Source organism: Cebidichthys violaceus, unplaced genomic scaffold, assembly GCF_023349555.1.
Source record: "Cebidichthys violaceus isolate CVI_PGR_0920_01 unplaced genomic scaffold, fCebVio1.0.p SCAF_22, whole genome shotgun sequence".
In the NCBI taxonomy this organism is placed as follows: domain Eukaryota; kingdom Metazoa; phylum Chordata; class Actinopteri; order Perciformes; family Stichaeidae; genus Cebidichthys; species Cebidichthys violaceus.
The window spans coordinates 7,600,124-7,622,242 of NW_027176395.1; the positions used below are offsets into that span (position 1 = coordinate 7,600,124).

At 42.5% G+C, this 22,119-nt stretch overlaps 1 protein-coding gene across 1 annotated transcript in view; it reads right to left on the bottom strand.

The window, feature by feature from the left end:
• Nucleotides 1-19,461, bottom strand: part of LOC137877731 (peroxidasin) — a 45,080-nt gene extending 25,619 nt beyond the window's left edge. Inside the window, exons 1-5 of the mRNA XM_068717794.1 lie at nucleotides 19,238-19,461; nucleotides 10,280-10,351; nucleotides 8,858-8,929; nucleotides 6,543-6,614; nucleotides 2,403-2,474 (exon numbers count right to left, since the gene is read on the bottom strand). Of these exons, the coding sequence (XP_068573895.1) occupies nucleotides 2,403-2,474; nucleotides 6,543-6,614; nucleotides 8,858-8,929; nucleotides 10,280-10,351; nucleotides 19,238-19,422 (473 nt within the window). The 5' untranslated portion in view covers nucleotides 19,423-19,461. The remainder of the gene's footprint in view (nucleotides 1-2,402; nucleotides 2,475-6,542; nucleotides 6,615-8,857; nucleotides 8,930-10,279; nucleotides 10,352-19,237) is intronic.
• Nucleotides 19,462-22,119: the final 2,658 nt, after the last annotated feature.

The window sequence follows — 22,119 nt, forward strand, 5'->3', positions numbered from 1 at the left end:
AGCCCAGAACAGATAAACCCAACACGGGCTCTAGAAAGCCTTTCATGTTTTTACGTTACCTGAAGGCCACCGTAGTTCTCCGACACACTTGGCCACGGAGAGTGAGCAGAGGGGTATTGGGTTGGTTACAATCGGCAACCTCATCACTAGATGCCACTAAATCCTATGCACTGTGACTTTAAATAACTAAACCAAGATAATCTTTGATACAGCTCTTCATCTTCTATCCCAACCTGTAGAAATCGATCTACAGATATGCTCTCTGGACACTTTACCAAAGTGACTGCTTTGACCGTGACCATGGAGATATTCCCCAACAAGTCACTCAGAGTGTGCATCTGGGGCTCCCTTCCCTCCCCTTTCCACCATGACTGGCAGGTGTCCCTCCTTCTTCTCTTTCTCTCCAGTGACTGAGAAGTATGGATATACTGGGCAGCCATTGGCCCATAAACAAGGACAATGAAACAGGAATTTAAGGACTTTCTTCAACCCTTAAGACATCTGGTGGAGAGTTTTAGTAGCAGAGGCGACAGTACATGTACACGTTATCAAGAAAGTTCATATCCAGAGCATTCGTAGGCAGCTAACAGACTACATATAAGACATTATTAGGGTTGTAATGGACCATTGTCCATCTGTGATCCGTACTGACCCCCCCTCGCGGTTCAGCACGCATGTGAAGCGTTGATTAATTACAGTTTTACGTTAACCATCACAGTGTTAAATAAAGTTTTGTTGGTGACTGCCAATATTTAGTAAAATATGCGATCAGGACATCTGCATTCATGCTTTTCAAGTCGTCGATCTCTGATGCTAAGATTGTAAACAACAAATACGTGTTTAAATTGACAGGAGGAGAGTTAGTAACGATAGCAGCACTGCTAATAGCTAACGAATGAAGGTTGGGCAAAGGTAAATTATAACAGACATCAGAGCAACATATATAGTTATTAGTGATGATTTATGACCTGTTTACATTAGCTCAAATCAGCTTAATACATCATTAAAACTACTTATGACAAGATTTGTTTTAATCCATAAAAACACAATCTTTTATTTCCCTATAATTTGAATTGTGTGTTTTTATGAAGAAAACCTACTATTAATTACTAAAACAAAGTAAAAGGATAACATTTAGAATTTTTGATGGTTGAAATGATTATTCGGACAGCGCCAAAAAAAAAAAAAATAGTCTGGAGCCTCGTAGACCAGCTGCATGATATGATCTGAACCGTGAGTTTTATGATCCGTTGCACCACTTGACATTATGTCAGTCTGTACTTAAGAGAACCACAGCTTTAAATCACTTACAAAAGTAGCTGATTGACTGGTTATTGACAAAAAATAAAAGCATGTTAACAGAGATAGTATTATTGTGATCAGGCTCAGCACTATTAATATCACTAATGAATGGAAGTTTGGGGTCCCCTGCTGGAGCTGTTGCCCCCGCGACCCGATCCCGGATAAGCGGTTGAAGATGAGATGAGATGAGAGATAATGAATTTAATATGAAGTCGACACATCAAGGTAACCTTATACAGATTCCATAGGACAACTGTACTTTTAGTAATTAAGGATAATTGAAGTTAAACTCACTATTGCAACCCATGACAATATAAGCGATAAATATTAGTGCAGTATATAATCTGGGATCATGTTCAGTGTGACATTCCTATCTGTGGTTGCCATTAGTTCAGCTCTTTGTTTAATGAGGCCAAGATGTGTTCTCAATCCTCAATCCAATCCAGGACTCTGGCTTGAAAGTTGTGATCTCATTCAGTTCCACTGGTTTCTTTCTCTCTGACCAATTGTCCCATGTGAGTATCTCTGGAAGCAGTATAATAAGCAAAGACATGCAAACCCAATACATTTACAGACATAGGTCTGAGTTATCTGTTCAACAAATAAACTACAGAGTCAAGGGAACACTTGCATCATCTCACAGCACTAAATTAGCTTCATGGGAACTAAATATAAGTCAGGGATCAACTCCCACAATCTGCTATCATTACCGTATTATTGTCTGAAGCAACGACAAACTAATCTCTTTACTATACATGGAGCCTCAGAGGCTTGTTAGGAGGCATTTGGCTGTACTGATTTATACTGCAGCTGACATTTTACCACAGTAGGTCATTCCAATGTCATGCTAAGCAAAGTCTGGACCTGCCCGACTTGACGCTTTTAATTCCATACCAAGTACATCATGTTAGTTATTGCTTTCTGGCTTCCATCAAGTGCACTGGTGAATCCAGCGGCGCTGGATCTATTAATCTATTGATTTATGTCAGCATTTAAGTTGGAATCTGCTTCTTCCTCCTGAGAACGTAGGATTGTGTGTGAACTGCGTACAGTACATTTTGTAGGAATCTTAAGCGATTGGTCAGACAGGATGAACTTACAGTCGTTCCAGCTTTGGTAGGTGAGTGAATGATTCTGGTTCCAAAGACTCAATGTTGTTGAAGTGCAGGTACCTGGAGAAGAACAAAGTGTAGACAAAGCACAGTAAAAGTGGATTAGGGCTCCCTGTCTGACTAAATAGAAGTGCATGGCCCAAAGAGGTGGGGGTAAATGAGAACACTGACGTGTCCTCCAGTCATCCCTGTTCACCTGTCCACCCCCGGCACTTCATATTACTGAAAATAACCACCTAAGAAAATATCTAGCTCTGGGTGAATGCAGCCAGACGGGAGTACATCAGGCATTCATCTTGGACAGTTGATATACAGGGTCTGAAAATCTTTGGCTGAAGTTTTAAGTTTGAAATGAGATTGCCCACAGGTGAAAAGCAAGCACGACGATTATCTCATGGAATGCAAACATAATTTATGCCCCCAAAAGCCTTTGAGCTGAGAAAACATAAATCAAACCATAGACTAACAAATAAAAGGTTAGGGAAATGAAATCCAACTGAATGGTAACTGAAAGTTCAGCTTCAGTTGGGTGTCTGCTTGTTTAGACATGGAAAGCAACAAAACAGACAGACACAGAAAGACTACATGCAGCACAGAATGTAAACTAAAATGCACTTTTCCTCTAGATGTCTTCCACACATACAAATCCACTTTAGTTTTGTCTGTAAGGACATCTCAACTGTTGATTCTTTGCTGTATTTTTACAAGCTGTACTGGACACCCAACATGAACGCAGGACAGACAAGCAAAGACAGAGAGGTTTGATGAAGACATCAGTAAGATGAGTTTGGAGTCCTTCATTTCCCTCTAGGATCAATCAGCATCCCACAACTATGCTATTTGTTATCCAGTATAGCTGTTACAACTTTAGATAGACATGACATCAAATCAATCAGCTGCGGTTTTATCTGTGATAAGAGGACTAGATGTCGGGCTGCACAATTGATAGAATATTAATCACGACCACCATTTTGGCTTCACACAACTAAGTGAACATGAAGGACCATGATATTGATGTTTAGAATGTGTGCTCCGCTTGCAGAAAACTTTGTAAACAACCAGCTGCCAGGAGGCCAGCCAGATGTTCTTGGCTTCACTTTTGGGGAGCTGTCATGCTGCCGCATGCAGCCTGTAAAAAACTTTCCTGAAAGAGTAGAAGAGTAATATACTGTATACTACCTGTTTTAGGGAGCAGACGGGCAAAACAAAACTGCACTGAACACATGTAAGTCTAATTTTGATGCAAAGAATTGGTACGTTTGCAGGAATGTCAGACAATATGGAAGTGAAAGCAGCGCTCTGTTAATTGAAATGTAAAAGTGCAAAAAAATATTTTGTCCCTAAAAATGAATGGATAATACTAATCTCAGTATTGATCAAAACAGTTGTGAGCAGGGCTGCACTGTTGCCTCACAGCGAGAGGGCTTGGGTTCGGTTCCCGGGCTGGACGGCCCTTCTGTGTGGAGTTTGCATGTTCTCCCCATGTCGGCATGTGTTTTTTCTCTGGGTTCTGACTCTAAATGTCCCGTAGGTGTGAATGTGAGCATGAATGGTTGTCTGTCTCTATGTGTCAGCCCTGTGATAGTGTGGAGACCTGTCCAGGCTGAACCCTGCCTTCGCCCACTGTCGGCTGGGATCGGCTCCAGCCCCACCTGCGACCCTGAACAGGATAAGCGGTTAAAGATGATGGATGGATAATCGTGATTATCATTTTGGCCATAATCGTGCAGCCCTAACTAGAAGATGCCCTACTTTGCATTCACGTTGCTCCTATGTTGACTAAGAACCCCACTGGCATGCTGATAACACCAACAGATGAGTGGTGGTGGCTCATATATGAATGTAAGTGCATATCGCCTCAAAAGGAAGCATGTGACTTCAGGCTTCTGTTGCCCAGTGGGGATGAAGAAGAGCTATTAAAGTATATGCAATCTGGCTCAGAACTTGTCACCCACATATAAAATCCTTCATTGCTGTAGCGAAACTCATAACAGCTGCCAGGCAGGGAGCCTGATGTTGGGACTGGATTGACGTGGTGAATCGGCCATTTGTTCTCTGTTGAGTGCAGTAAGTCATGGTCTCCTCCTTGCTAAAGGAAATGTCAGCCATATTGATTGAGATAATGACGCACTGGCTCATCGACAGACTACAGGGATCATTTCTGCACACAATGGTCACACAAGTTCTATTACAACTCTGAAAACACAATTGGTATTAATAACATCAATCAACAGTAGCTAGTGTGTTGTTTTCTTTTCAAACATGCCCGTGTATAACAATACAACTTTAGTATTGTTTTTTTTTTTTTAAAGCAGCACAGAAGTTTCAGAGTGTCAAGACTCACAGGAAGCAGCTTAATGTGATCACACTTAACATACAGGATAGCTTTCTGACAAATAAACACTTAGAGCAGGTCACAGCAAAATGGAGCAGAAGAGGAGTTTCTGCAGCAGCAGGAGAGACGCGGGACGTGAGTCAAGCTTTGCTCTCAAGCAGAAGCTCTGACTCCAGCACCACACTGCTAGCACTACCAGCAGCACACGGCTAGATAACATGCTTTGAGCTTTGCATTGGGGGGTGGGGGGCAAATATCTGTGTTCCTGACCACAACACATGCGACTCATGCAAAGGGGTCAAAGAGGGTCAGCGCGGCATACATGGGGGGGTGCACACACTGCATGCATGGTGGCGGTGGAAAAGTGGTAGAGGGGCGCACGTGGGGGGGTGGGGGGTGGAAGGTGTCACTGCAGTGACAAGTAACTAACAGAGCTCTCATGACACCGGTGTAAGGCCTACACAGCCATGTCATACGGCATTCATAACAGACCAAAACACATGATGTCAACATCTGTGACATCTCTGTCAACGGAATTGCATTGCTAGGCAACAGCTTGGTTCTATGGTTACTTCCTGTCAACTGATGTTATTCACATACACTGCAACAGGAAGTACACTGGGGCACATTTGGAATGTTATTCCGTTAAAATGGTCTACAGACCATTTCACAGTAAACAGAAACATTCCGAATGTGTCACAGTTTATTTCCTGTTCCAGTGTCTGTGAATGACAGGAAGTAAACATCGACCCAAGCTGTTGCCTTGCAATGCAATTCAGCTGAACCGGTCTGTACATGACTTAATTTATAGACCCTTTTATAGCAGACGTCATCAAAACCATGCGTGCGCCCGTTGGAAACGGAAGTGGCGTTTTGCTACATTAATCTAGACGAGTTAGCGAGCTTTAAAATAGGATTGAAACTGTCCTCAGCATCAAAGTGTTTGGTTGTCAGACTTGATATTCCAACAGCGGACTCAAGTTCTATAGAATTCCTACATAATCACGACTGCTTCGGAGAAACAGGTGTTTCAGCGTTAACTGGTGACTTTCAACCCACTGCATCTGTGATTGCTTGTAATAGCTTAGATAAAGGGATGGTGAGCGTGAGTCTGTATTTAAAATAGATTGAAGCCTTTTAAAAGGACACCTACATGTTCTGTTGGTGCATTTGGCTGAGAGTCTCCAGTTAACACGGTCACTGGTTAAACTGATAACACTGGCTGCGAGCTATTAAACGTGTTGACTACCACTGCACTGTTTTTAGTGTCTATTTCAAAAGTCAATACAAGTCTATGTCTGTACATGAACACAGATAATGTAGCTGGAAGCGTCTAGTGACTCGTGTGCTGGTGATCTCTCTCTGGTGTAACGTTACAGGTTTCTCCAACAAATACATGTATTAATATGGCCACTAAATATCTGGTCAATTGTTAATGTACAGTATTCTACTACTCACTTATATCACACAGATATGGAAATTAAATGTATTGAGGTTGCATTCACCATCTTTGGTGGTCAATACCCTTGCATAGCTTGACAAGCTTTTGGACTCCGCTGCACTTCCGTTGCCAAACTGTGCGGGGACACTTTTGTACTTCATCGTTGTTTATTAACTGTAATGGGGTTTATAAATCACGTTAGACCATGTAGACCTTACCAGGCGTCATGGATTGCTTATAGCAATCTCTCGGGGGGTAGAGGTGTCTTACAGACGGAGAAGAGACAGTAGGTGGGAGGAGGAGCAGCTGGTCGAGCAGAAGGAAAAGGTGGACGAGGAAGTTGGTCACTTACAGTTGCTCAAGAGAGACAAGCCCCTTAAATGCTTGTCTGTCAATTGATTGGATTTCATTCTTGTACAAATAGCTGAAAGGAGAGATAATCAGTAACATTAGTAACACACACACTCTCACACAGGATCATCAGACTTCTACCTGGTTATTATGAGAGAAAGTAGAGAGGATCTGAAATAATAACGATTGTTTAGATGCTGGTTTTAAATGAAATGTATGCTACTACTTGTACAGTGTCTTTACTGCAGACTTACATCTATTTAAAGAATATACTACACTACCCTGCTTCATTGACATCGGTAGATGTCGCTATGGGTGGTTACAAGTACAAAAAAAGCAAAAGTAAACAAAGCTATTCTACACTCATTAAGACTTTTACCAGAATATTGAATTACTCTATAAATCACTCATGGAATGTATTACATTCAGTCAATGACTATTAATAGACAAACATTCACATAAAATCAACAATTAGATATTTGCACATCTCAGGAAAAATATCAATGGACAAACAATAAGTATGACATCACAGGTTCCTTGTGTGTCTAATCATTCTCCATGTCTCCTGTTTTGTCAGGGACTTGCAGTAATATGCAGCTTGCATTTTAGCACCTATACGTGTGCATGTTTTCTCTCCGTCATCCATGTTAAAGAAATGTGATACTAGGAAAGCAATGGCTTAAAGCTGTTCATCCTTTCATCTGCCATCTCTCCATTTCACTCTCCACCACTCCACTCATGAAGCGACCTGACGACAAATACAGATCTCACAAGTGACGCAATGTATGGAAAACTAAACATGAGTGCAATGACCTCTCTGTGTGAACGCTATCAGGTGTCTTACTATGGCCGATGAAAGGTTTATACAAAAATAAACAACTTTATCATATGTAAAAAGATAAATGGTCAAAAAAAATGTATTCAATGTGAAACACAGTGGACTGCATCCTGTGTGTGTGTGTGTGTGTGTGTGTGTGTGTGTGTGTGTGTGTGTGTGTGTGTGTGTGTGTGTGTGTGTGTGTGTGTGGGGAGGGGGGAAACTGGATTTGGAGGTTGTGGACATAAATCTCAAGGGGCCTCACTTTAATGAGCAGATATCCTTTAGTGGTACTCCTCATCAAGACGTAGACAGTATGCATTTTAACATCCTGACTCACCTTCTTCCTCACTGTTCTTGTTAGGGTTTTGGTTTAAGACTCATGGATTTTTTCATGACTGCTGCTGATCACTTCATTAAATGATCTACACTAACATTCACAAAAACATGTGGAGGTGGTTGAGGGAGAGCGACGTGAAAAATGACAGGGAGTGAGGAGGTGAGGAGGTGAGGTGGGAGATACAATCTAGCCCCCAGCTAGAGACCACTGAATAGGTGGAAGGGAGAAGGCTGGGGGGGGGGGGGGACGTACCCTAATCACAAAGGATCAACTCTGCTTTTAGGTGAGAGGGCCACTGTAATTAAAAGAGCTACTAAAGAGCCACAGGACTTTATTACAGCACACAGAGAGGATATGTGAGGATGTGTATGTTTGTGTGTCAGTGAGCTGAAGAGAAAAACAAAAGGAAAGCCCACATCCCTTCTACTCACCCCCTCTTCCTTCTCTCTCTCTTTGAGCTGATATTTATGATCTTGTCTCAAGTGGGCAGTGCTTGTCCAAGATGTTAGCTGGGCAGTGATGTAACATTATGTCTCGCTACTTCTTTCCCGGGCCTTTATCTGTAGTTCCTGCTAATATATCTATATTCATATGTTTACTTTCAACATGCAGACTCCTAGCTTTGCCTAATCAGAGACCACATCACATAACGTCGTCTTCAGTCTTAAAATGTACAATACATCTCACCAAACAAAAGGATATCAAGCTAATCAAATATACCCTTCCCTATTTCAAAGGTCTGTCCCGATGTCCTCTACCGTATGTAGGTTCTCATACCTGACTGAGCCCAGACTGTGCTCTCAGCACAACGTAGGCCAGTGGGATGATAATGTAAGTGACTAACAAAGGAAGCAAACTAGCAATCCCTCAGAAACCTTGAGGCTACACACGCCTCCACAGTCTGTTCTCCACTCTGCCTCCAGGTCGACACTTTCAGACACATAAGTACAGAGGAACAGACAAAGGGAGACTTCTCATTGATGCTGTTTCTGACACATTTTCACTGACTGAGCAGTCTGGCAACATCAGCTGTCTTCCACATTTCCATTCAACGAGCATGCTTTTGTTTTTAAAGACGTGTATCATCATGCTTCATCTTATGTTGACTTAACTGCTTCAACAGCAAATGCAAAACGAAATTGACATGAGGGCAACTTACAGATATTTGAGGTTTTCCAAGTCTTCAAACGCCCCCCTGGGGATCCTTCGTATATGATTGTTGTTGAGGAGGCTGTGAAGGAGAGAAAACAGGGTTCTTTTGTAGTTACAAGATGGACAGTAGGTTTGTTCTGGCCTCATTGTAAGTCTGCTGTGTCCGTTTCAACACAAGATGCAGTATAACGTCATTCACAGTTGTTGGCACAGTAAAACATATGGAAGAGGTTCTTATGGTCATCTTATAGTCATCAGCTTTGTTCTGCAGTTTGAAAGCGCCATGATTTCAATTGGAGTTCCTAATGGTTAGTGATCACTTGTTCACTCTTTTTGTGTAGTGCTGCATGAAACCTAACAGAAAAAAAACATCATTAGATGCATTTCTTCTTCGAACAACAAAAATAGAAAGTTTCTGGCTTCAAATGTACACTAACTTGAGAGACGACAAAAGGCTCTCCCCTTCAACGGACATTGCAGACATATTTCTGTCTGTATGACAGTAATATTGGACTTGCTGCTGTAGTTCAAAGACTGATAGACTTTACGGTGTGTTATTGTGCAGTGTGTGGAAGTGCAGCCAGAAACTATGAAGAGCTGTTCAGGATATAAAGCCCTCAACAGGCTTTTCTCTTGCCTTGAAACCAAATAAACCACTAGGGCCATGCCCTGCACATATTCTCATGTTTGTTAACTATGGATACAGAACTGGATCCACACATCTTCACCTTTAGCGTTATGCTATGAAAGTGCTTTCACTGCTGCATTTTAGTGCACATTTCTACTTTACCTCGCAGCAACCACAGCACACATGGATGAGGAAGCGTCTCAATAATGTTTGCAAATATTTGAACAAGGTGAGGTGTGTTTGATTTATTCCAGCAGCCATCTGAACAGTCTAAATACTGATATGGCTACATAAGTTAAAGCATGCTTACAAGGTTGCCCAAACTAATATGTGGCCATTGAAAAACACAAAAACCTGGAACATTTCTGCTTTAATAGCTCAGCGCCATCTAGCAGGCTGGACATATGATGAATAGCTCTCTGGGTGGAAGTGGAAAAATAAATTCCTCATAGATTACGAGCTGACCTACATGTGTGAAACCAAAGCAGAACAGAGCAAGAATGTACTTTGTGTGTGTGTGTGTGTGTGTGTGTGTGTGTGTGTGTGTGTGTGTGTGTGTGTGTGTGTGTGTGTGTGTGTGTGTGTGTGTGATACAAACAGGACTTCCTTGGGAAGCGACAATTGCTCCGAGTGCTGTTTTAAGGAAATTGGCTTAGTTCATTTTCAGTATTAGCCTTCTTGATTTCATTGCATGTTCATAGCAACAGGATGTTATTACTATTAAACATCATATAGAAAGCAATGTAATATATGCCTACAACAGTTCACAGTCATGTAAGCAGAGCAGGGACAAAGACTTACAGTGTGTTGAGGTTCTTCAATCGTCTGAAGGAAGCTGGTTGTAAATCCTTGATTTTATTGAACCTCAGGTCTCTGTAGAACAGAACAAAATATATTTACATTGAGGAAAGTATCAAGTTTGTTGTAGACTTGGAAGGCAATACACATCAGCATGAACTGGAGTCCACAGCAGAGCCGTCACAAAATAATCCTGAAGGATAATTGGAAACGTTACTCATTTCACGAGAATGCCTTTGTCCAGCTTTAATCATGAGGGCAGATTTATAGAAAGAAAACCATCACAGGGCTGGTGCAGCAGTCAGCAGGTCTCAGTATCTTTCTCCTTTAACGTCCTACTTTAAAGAGGCTGTGTCATGACAACAATATGCTCTGACATAATGGCACTGGTCTTACAAAGAATGACTCAGCATGCCATGACAGTGACAAGCTAGAGACCCTAATACTCTAAACAGCCCTGTGAAGGTGAAGTCATTCCTTCAGCCATGTGGCATTACCAGCCACAGCATGACAAGTGATGCAGTGGAACACTGATGTTATGTTTGTGGAACTTAGGCTGTAAGCCATCTGATCTTCAGCTAAGCCATTTGCTAAATGTATTTTCACAAGATGAGTTGTGTAAGTGGAACCAGGCATTTAGAAAGGGTTTACATCAGCCCTCACTATTCCTAAAAGCATTCACACCCTACCAATGTACGGTTTGCTTTATCCCACATCTACAGCTACCACGGTAGACTGTTGCATTATTTGACCCAGCATGGCATCCGGAGACAAAAGTCTATTGAAAACACTTCCAGCCAAAGAGAAGAACCACACAGCAGATTTATCACAGCAGTGAGGAAAGGGAGGACTGCATTAGCCTTTCTCCTCTAGAAAGACCAACTCCCCCAGTAAGAGCTCAACTGTCTCCCAGCATTCTAGTTAGCCAATGACCTTACAAAGCAAATACTCTGAGACTGCGTCACACAGACATAATGTTCTCCAATGATTATGCAAAACGGCCAAGACGCCGGGGTGATGAGAATAGAGATCAGCCTTTGCTCAGTTTGAAGGAGAAGCTGTTTGTCAGACACAACCTTTCTTGCTATGAAATCCATCCCAAACCTTTGGGGCTGTGGCAAATACTTCCAAAGTTCATTCATAACGTTGACGTTCCAATTGTGAATCAACATTTGAATGCTGCATGTCTATTCATCGCGTTCAGAGCTGGTATTTCAGCACAGTTGCAGATAAAGACCAGACTACACTGAGATTAGTCTCTTATATGAAGAATTAGAATTCCACTGGTGGCTAAGTGGGATTGCTTCCGACTCTTGTGGTCCAAACATTTCCAATAACTCCAGTACATTGTGAAGTCCAAAAGTCAAAATTGACTGATAAAAGATACAAGTCATTTGTAAACTTCAATAGAAGCTTTGTGTGTAAAAAAAAAAGACTTTCGGTACAGCCCTACCAGGTTTACGTATGTATTTTATGTGCTGTATTTATCCATTAGTTTAGCATTAATGTAATCTATTGCACTCTGTGCACATTGGGCAAAGTAAGCTCCATAAAGCTGTACATTCCTGAGTTTTTGGTTCCTCATATTTCTATGAAAATGAGGGCCAAATGATTTGCTATCAACTGATTTCATTGTGGGTGAAATGTTTATAGGTCATTGGCTCTGTAACAGCCTTCACATATGGATGCAATCAGACGGAGTCTCACTTTTTCACATGCTGACTTCCTTCCATATAGACTGTGAGCGAGTGCAAGAATTTGCGGGAAACGTCCTTCAGCTACGATGATATTGTTGTTTCTGGCACCACCTTCAGTATGTGTGTGAGAAACCCCACTGAAGTTTTTAATGTCAAGATAAGACTCTAACACATCAACAGGTTTAATGCACCAGGAGTACTGAGGAAATGTCAAAAACATGCTGAGTGGAGCGAGGGTTGAGGGTTTTCACTGCTGGGTGAACAGGTACAGCACCTCTCTCACCTCCCTAGCAACGGGCCCAGGGTGCAGAGTGCTCCCCCAACATGCTGAGGCAGGGGCTGTCCTGCCTATGTGCCTCCAGCTAAGAGAGATAAGGTGAGGGGAAGGAGGAGGAGGAGGAGGAGGAGGAGGAGGAAGAGGGCTACGTGCTGGTTCAAGCAGCACCCATCACAAGTGCATACATGAAGGCACTGCTTGTGATCACTGCTGGGGTCAGTCTAGTCAATGGAAGGGTCACAGCATTCACACACAGTGCTGTCTTCTATACTATCAGCACAAATATCCAAACCCCTGTAAGACCTGCTGTCCTGACTTCTCCCACTAGTGATTGCTGAGGGTCAATGTAAGTTTGTTAACTGAAGCAGTAGTCCTGGTTGGTGGTTATTATTTTGTGTGTCTCACCGGTTGAGATGACTGCGTGTTATCTGTGGCAGCAGGCTGTGTTCACAGCATCAGCTGCAGATGGAAGGTGTCTGGATGTATCCCACAAGAGCTCTCAGGCTTGCACCAAGTGAGACTGAAAAGTGTCTTTTGACTCTGAACTGTGCTGTGCGTTTGTCTGTGGATCTGTTAATAAAAGCCTTGTGTGCGTGCCAAACACATCCACAACAAGATCAGCAACAAGGCTCTTCTTTTATGATGCTAATTCATAACAGTAACACTAATACAAATGCTTCTGTTGCAAGCATGACAGCAAAATCCCCAACTGTTTTACAAATAAACAGGAAGTAATGATACACTTTGTCAGAGGAACAAGAGGATCTATCAGGCTGCTTTGTGATGCTGTACTGAAAAGCAGCGGTATGTATGGAGGACATTTAGTAAACAAAGAATTTGTCTTCAGGAAATCGTTCATTGGGTGACCACAAAAAATGAGCATGTTCTATGCTATTTGTTCCGGGACATATCAAAAGTTCCATGGATGTGTATTGATGGCACTGTGCCAGAGGGAGCTATAATCAGCCAGGCTAGCTGCCCAGCAGAGGCTCACACACTATTCTGAGTGTTGCCAACACACAAAGCTGGCTCAGTAATGACGGAGCCATGGGAATGTGACAGTTATAGCATTAATACAGTGAGGGCAAAACTAAGGATCATTTGATTTCTTTCTGAAAACAAAGTCACTTGTCACTTACACACACTTAGGCTCATAATAAGAATGTGATAAGAACGGAGCCAAGAGACTACAGGAAAATGATTTTTAAATAAAAGATGTAATAAAGATTTACTCCTTGGGAGAGTTTTGTACTGTACCAGAGACTGAAAGCCAAAGTTTATCATTACATTCTTTTGTTTGCATTGCAGCTTTTTGGCATAAACTAAACTCAAGGCTTACATTTCTCAAAGATAATTAGAATATTTAGACTAGACAATGTTTGTCTGAGATAGAACTGCAGGTCCAGTGAGTGCACTGAGGTGATGTAGGGACAGAGTACCTCACACAGGACAATTACACTGCTTTACAACACATTTCACACACCAGCAGCTCCACTCAGACGATGTCCACATTCCACATCGTGTGAGAACAGTTTGCGTCTAAGTCTCTTCTTCTTTGTCGTCTTTTCACTTGGCAGACAGCCAAACTATGAATCACAGCCAACATCTGGTATGGACTGACTTTATCATTATTTAATTATTGAATTATGTTGTCTGACTAAATCAACATCCACACTGTTTAATGACAACACCTCTGCTGTATGATCAACTACACATTTACACGTTGAACCAGATTCATGTGGATGTGGTCTCAGGGGGGGGGGGGCGCAGTTACTACAATCTCTTCTATGTTAGTCCTCATATAACGTAATACATTAACAAAGGATTCACATCCGTTGATTCTAAATTGAACACAAAAGAGCACACAGAGAGAAACCCTCCCTGTGGTAGCCCTGTATCTAAAGCACGCTCTGAACCTTTACGGGGCGGTTTGCCCCAAGCCCCCATCAATTGGTAATGGTAACCCCAGCAACAGACAGCTGTCAAATCAAAAAGTGATTTATTGCAGTAAATGATCATGTCTGTCAGTGACACTGATAAACAACCATGTGCTCCCTTAGCCAGGCACCTCAGAGCACTGACACACGGTGAAATGATTCACTACCAGGATCGTATGCTTGCCAGGGTAGTAAAGCCTCTAAGGTTGTTAACTAATGCTCTGGACAACTAGGGAGGAGCAATACATCTGCGTGGCACTGACAGGATATCACTTATATCTACTGACATGGCAAACCTCAGCATCAAAAACAGCAGGCAGCACGAACAATGACACATCATTCAATGTGGGCACAGTTTGGGATTCATGGGTAAAGACATATATCCCCAACAAATCCTGTGTTTGTGTGTGTGACAAATGATTGTCCTGGATCCATGTTTGTAGCTGAACGGTCAGACCACTGGCATGATGTACAGGCTTAATGTCACTGCTCAGCAATGACTGGAAGTGAGAGGAAAGCTGGAGTGCATTTGCTAAGAAAACAACCACTCTCATAGCACTAGCAGCAGAACATATCTGCCACTGCCACTGATGTGCATATCTGCAACCATGGCATTTACCACGGTAGGTTTAAAGCGTTCTGTGTATTAACAAAGCAAACTAAAGTCATATGATGCCAAACTGTTCAAATGGGGACTATAGCTGCAATGAAAACATTTCAGAAGAGGTTTCTCTAAATTCTTGTCTGAGCCAGGAGGACGAGTGAACCTGGCTGCTGCCCAACTCCACCAGCATCTGAGTTCCATGTGTGGACCTCTCCTCTCAGTCTCTCCCTCTCTAGTCAGGGGAGTCGTTTGGCTTTGTGACACATGCCCAAGTGGGCTTGCCAAGGACTCTTGGGCGTGCATGAGTCATTCCTAAACAAGAACATGGCCGGCTCCTCGCTCGGTTGGAGGAACAGTGAACCAGGATCTCCAAACATGGCTGCGACGGTTCTCTGCAAAGCACATCCTGTGTAAAAACCACATGGATTTGCTTCTTGTCAAGGGAGTGCTGGTGGACAGCAAGAGTCCTTCAAAACTCTACACAACCTTTCCTTACCCACTGTCCCATCCAGGTCTGCTCACAAATATCCTTTCTTCAGCTGGGAATGCTGAGCACGTAATGGTGATGCATTAGGACTTATCTTCGGTATTTACTGGGTATTTTTTGACCTTTACTTATTTGTCGCACTTACGTCACTTAGCCAATGTACACCGCAGGCCACAGCTGGTACCACTGCTCTCCACTGGATAGTCAAACCCACAATGTTACATCATTTTTAGACCAACATGTGTTTTTGTGTGTTTGTTAGAAGCTGCCTTGGCCCTCCATGAAGAACATGATTCTATCAAAGTGGCTGTACACACAGTGCAGTACGCTTTGAAAAGTAATCACCTAGTAAAATCAGGTTTAAAATAACCAGAATTCTTATTCAGAAGAAATGTGAACCAGTGTTCTCCTAAATTCACCAGCTGTTCTGCATTGGATGGGCAAAGGAAGGGGCCAGTGGAGGTCCTGTCAACAACTATCTTGGGCCCAATCTCCCTGTGCAAATGAGTGAAGCTTTAGGGATTTCTGGCTTTGCATTCCATAATGCTGCAGAGACCGAGCGCCTCACAAAGCCTGACTGCAGCAAATTCCACACAATGGAACTCCACTTTCCCTCCCTGACTCACAAACGCTACTACTCTCAGGGAGACCAGCCACTGTTTTGGGCCGTGAGCCGGGTGAGGGGTGAAAGACCTTTAGACAGAGAACAATGGCTGGCCGCTGACCACCAGGTAGCTCTCCATGCAGAGCTCAGAAATGTGTCTGCTTATCACAGCCATTACCAGGCAGAACCATGCAGTGCAATTACAACCGGTGACACCGGAACACAATCAACCCCGACTAAACTCACTCAGCAGCCTTCCTGAGCCAAAACACCAGATTCTACTCATGATCTGGACACTCATTCCATTTAACACTGCCATTCACTCAACACACACACACACACACACACACACACACACACACACACACACGTACGTATAACTATCGCTTAGCATGTGACTAAATGAACTGAGCACTGACTCCACTGGAGCGTGTCTTCTCATCCTCTTACTATCACTGATCTAGTTAGCTGTTAGCTGCCAGTGGGCCAAATCAGAGCTAACAGCTAACGGAGCTAAACACACAGAAACAGTAAACTGCAGTTTAATGTGACAATTCTACAACTTAACAGTAAATAAATGTATTGAAGTACTTCAACGGAGTACAGATTGGAGGTAAAAGTACTTGGATTGGAGTTAGAGACATTTTACATCACTGTTTACATTTGACCAAATGCCAGATACATTATACACATTATACACTATTCTGTACTGAAGTACACTGCTGAGGTACTTGATTTCCTCAATATTTGAATGGTGTTTTTATTGAGCCACTAACGACTTACAACTATCGATGATAATAAAGTAAAGAATCAACATTTTGGTTTTGGGACGGATTACATTCACTTGTCATGTTGAGCTGCTGAGGTAATACCAGTAAAAACACTTCATATTTGATAGTGCTAATGTAAAAGTAATCATTTCTCAAACTCCCAAATCCCTGGGAAGATATGCAGCAGCGTCATCACAGAGAGGAAACGCAATCTACCGACATGCCTCAAACAGAAAGTCCTTAGAGAAAACAGCTGAAAAACTATTTAGGCCGCACAGAACCAAAAAAATCTGGGGAAAAAATGTCCATGTTCCTTGTTCCTAGTGTCATGTAGAAAAGCTGTTGGCACAAAGCCAACATGCAGCAGTACTTCTGAGTCAATACTTCTCTACTGCCGTGGCCCACAGAAAACAAATAGATATGAGTTTCAAGAAGTTGAAGAAGACACTAATACGACTCAAACACTAATCATATGATCTCATCCTAAACATGATACTGTAGAGCTGCATACATATAGAGTTTCACAGTCTACTGAAACCTAAAGTGAGTCCCCCACATGTACTGAAGCTAAAGACACAACAAAGATAATAAGCAGCATGTACACCCTAGTGTAGATGTGGGCCTTGACTCGATCAATCGATCTGGATCTCACATGTCAGCAACTAAAGGATCATAATGAAGGACATTTAATGACAAACAAAACTGCTTGAAATCATGCCATAAGTAAGTAGGAGTATATATTTGTAATGTTTAAACTATGTTTTGTTGTCCATCAGATTACACTACCTGTGTGCTAAAGGATTGTATGGCGAATCATCTCACACTCTTATGATAGCATCAGGTTGAAGGAGGAATGCAGTGCCTACATATATGCAGCACATAGCTACAGGTCAAGAGTCTCTGAAAGCTCTACCACTATGATTTAATCCTGCTAAACTCTCAGGATCTAGAGGAAGAGCTTGAAACCTCAAGACCTTTGATGCAACAGTATCGCTCCAAAGTTAACCAAAGGAGAAAACACACTTACAGTTAGAAGCTGTACACTGTGCACTCCTCTACAGACATGTTTCAATCCATTTAGACCACCACGCTATGAGGCTTAGTTTGATCAGCCGCAGCAAACAGACCACAAACTGCAGCCAAGGAACCGACTCTTAGGTGAGCTCAAGTGTGGTGTCTCGGATCTTTTGGGGTTGGACATTTTATAGAGCAGAATGAGTTAGAGCTGGGCAGTAAGTAGGAACTTCATTCGTGTCCTGACATGACAGCCGAGTAAGGGGGGGAAAGCGACAAGTGGCTGCTGCTTCAAAGCTCACCAGCATGAAGGCTTCTGGGAAACCACAGCATGCTCTCCTGCTCCGATCGGCCCGCTACCAGATTTAGACACATCCTACACAAGACCTAAACAAGCCTTTCATTGCTGTGGTGACTTTTTATCTTTCCTTTGGGGGTATCTGGGCAGGGCTGCACCATGGGCTGTGGGCTGACCCCAAACGACAAGAGGACAAGGCTACTTCATGCTGCTGTGCTACAGGCTGGCTGAGTGGCTCTTTGTCCCACTGTGCACAGGCTGAATGAAGCTATTAATAGGTCCATGCAGTATGGACTCAATGCACAACAAGATCGCAGAGGCCAATTAAAGACAATGGGTGCAACATATTTGGGAGATTGGACAGATCTGTCACTGCAGTTCTGAGAAACTGTGGCCAGCGAACATCAAAAATGAACTTGTTGAGTTGGGTGACTGTAGCAGAGTGCTCCTGACAACCAGGACCACGTTCACAAGAGCTTGTCAACTGAGAAGTATTTCCTTCCTTTCATCTCAGAGGGGGGTAGTCAAACATGGAGTTTAACCTGTGTAACAAAACCCATCCAAACACAATGATGACTGTTCTGACTACAGAGGAGGAAGCCGCTTTGAGAGCTGCTCCACATAGCGTCTCTATCACAATGTGTGTCAGGATCCATTGTTTAAAGCAAGCCTACTCGTCAAGCCTGTCCTTGAACAAGGAGGTTTCCAGGATACCAAGACGGTACACATTTCCCCAAAGAATGTCAACAAGCCAAATGAAGACTAACGGACAGGACTGAGGTTCTGATCAACTCACTTATTGTCCAGCTGTGTAGGTTTCAATATAATGAATCAACGCATGTCTCCATGAAGGAGATGTTAACACTTCAGTAGTTCTCCATACCAGCTCTTTCATGTAGGGGAACTCTGGTGAAGAGCCTGGCCCTCCACATTGCTTCACCAGCTGTGTGACCCTAAACCCTGTTCATTAACCTCTACAGCCAGCAGCTCAACTCACTGGCAGGTGTCACAAGTGGGTGAAAACTTTCCCAGACATTGTAATAACCTCTGCACTACCACAGCACCCACATTACTACTTTAATCAGTGATTGAGCAGTTTAAAAAAAAGTTTGTTTTAACACAGTGAATAATTAACGCAAAGATTATCAGCCCTTATAACTTTACCACAGGCCTCAAATGTAGAAATAAATAAATGCACAGGCGTTCAGCATTCATTGCAGTCCCGTCTGGAGTGGGTGGGTTCCCGTTAGTTTTCAGGGGAAAAGCTACTTACAGAATGGTAGTCTGAGGAGAGACTGCTGGCACGGTTTCCAAGTTTAGATGCATACATCTCACGGTGGTTCTGAAGCATAAACAGCGACTCGGACAACAAAGCGCAAACTGCGGTCCGCTGGCGAGCAGTAACAAAGCCACCGCGAGTAGACACCGAGAAAAGAGCTGGCCAGCCCGCAGCGCCATTGCTAGCAGTGAGCCGAGCCGAGCCTCTCACACACTAACTGAGAGTTCGCTCAACGGGGGGAGAGAGAGAGAGACAGGCAGGGAGGGAGGGGGAGAGAGAGGGAGAGAGAGATAGACAGGCAGGGAAAGAGAGAGAGAGAGAGAGAGAGAGAGAGAGAGAGAGAGAGAGAGAGAGAGAGAGAGAGAGAGAGACAGGCAGGGAGGGAGGGGGAGAGAGAGGGAGAGAGAGATAGACAGGCAGGGAAAGAGAGAGAGAGAGAGAGAGAGAGAGAGAGAGAGAGAGAGAGAGAGAGAGAGATGGGGCTGTGTGTTACAAATTCAGGAAAGAATAGACCAATGGAAGAGTGAGAGGAAGAAATTGACGATGTTCAGTTGTCGTAAAGGAACATGCCTGAGGCCGGGGCATCTGCTGCCTTGCAGATAGGCTCGTGAGACATATTACAGTTGTGTCCAATAACTCGCGTGGTTGCGCCTGGGACAGAGCGCGACGCATTGTTACTGACACGCGCATGGAGAGCGCCGATACCTTTGTGTATACAAGAGACTTTATTAGCCAAATAAGACCTGGATTAACTTCATTCGGTCATTAATGATTTCCATGGGGCAGGGGAATCCACAACAGATCTACCGTGCGTGGCAGAATGCCTGCTGATATATCAGATAATAACTCTGTTTGGTCAACACCTCATGCAATTTTGTCAAGATAGCAAGTTGGTAATTTCCAGCAAAGTGCTGTTGCCAGTAGAGCTACACATATACAGTACAGTGAAGCATGCAACCTCTTGGCTGGATCACTGTATATATGTACAACTGATGCTCATGTTGCTATCCTGTATGAGCGGCTACAACAGATCACATACCTGTCTCTATGAGATTCATTGTTGAGAGTCGACCTGAGTTGATCAGTTATGATAATCATGAACAAAGTTTTAATGTAGATCGGTCAAAGCTCACAGAAGATGATTTCTTGCATTACAATTCACAAACTGATAAGAGCCTGAGTAATATAAAGTAATACAATCCTGTGTGGCAACATTAACTGTAAAAACCAAAACCACAATAGTAATCTATGCATAATGTATGATAAAACTGTGAATTGTCTAAATAATGGCAATGAATTATTCTGCAAATAAAGCACTAAACAACATGATCTCAGGCCAGGATGGAATGTGTCTGAACTCCATATAGAGGCTAAAGAAGCTTTTAAAAACTGGATTTTATCAGGAAAAGCAAGATATGGTCCAGAGTGTGAACACAACAAACACGCAAATTTGCTAGATTTAAATATACTGTGCGCTTTATTACAAGAAATGAACAGGCCATGAGGGCAAACTCCATGGCCAAAAAGCTTCAGCAGAATAATGTCTATGATTTCTGGAAAGAAGTTAAGGTTGCCAATAACATTAAGATGCCCTTGCCATCCAATATTGATGGGCTACTGGTTTGGACAATATTGCAGATCTGTGGAGTAAACATTATAGTAATATTTTCAACAGTGTGAAGAGTGATGAATTTAATATTGGTGATGTTCTTAATGATACTGGTGTGTTTATTAGACCTGATGAAGTGTTGTATGCCATTGAGAAATTGGCAGTGAACAAAGCATGTGTTTTTCTGGATTGTTAATGCATGGCAGAGTTCCTGACTGTTTTGTTAGAGCCAATAATCAAAGATAAAATATCCAACATTGAAAATTACAGACCAATTGCTCCGTATTGCGTATAAAGTATTACAACGAATTCTCTTAGATAGGCTTCAAGAATATAATAACCACTGACAATCAATTTGGTTTTTAAAAACATAGCACAGACTTACATATTTATGCACTGAAGAACGTTTTTAGTAAGTATAGGAAACATAACACTACAATATTTATGGGTTTCCTGGATGCATCTCAAGCTTTTGACTGAATTAATCATTCTAAATTGTTTGTCAAACTACAAGAGCGAGGAGTCCCTCCATATTTGGATTCAGGTTGATATAGAGCTTTTTAAACAGTAGACATGTTTGATTAGGAACATGGAGTGTAACTTTATAGGACATGGCTCCTTTTCATTGAAGGTGTCCCGACCATGTAGAGGTGAAATATTCACACCCCAAAGTAAAAGTGTAAAAAAAATACTCCATTAGCAAAGTACCGCATTCAAAATCTTAGAAAGAACTACAGAAGTAAAATGTGCTTGTATCGAAAATGAAACGGCTTGGTATGCAGGCCTCTATAAGTGTTATTATTGATCAATGTTGTAGCTGGTTGTCAAATAGCCAAATGTTAAATTTAATGGAGTAAAAAAATATCCATATAATCAATTGGATGTTTAAGTAGCATACAATAGAAATAATACGGTAAAGTAGGCTACAGGCCTATTTCAACAATAAAGTAGAAACTACTTGAGCAAATGTATTCCATCACTGAAGCGCAGGGCTCGGCAACCGGCATACCTACTGGTTACATGGAATGCAGGTCATTATCAATGATAGCAATTTTGCCCGGTACACCTGTGCTTGTTCTGTCATGTTCTAATGTTTGCATTGAAAGAGAAATATGACAAAAATGAACAAAGGTGTGCAAAGAAAACACATTTTCACTTTACTAGCTTAACGTTAGCTTAGCTCGAGGGCCCCTGGTGCAGGTCCCGTCTACAGCCTACTGCCACTAGTGGAGAGAGACAAAATGAACAACGTTAGCTACTGAGTAAT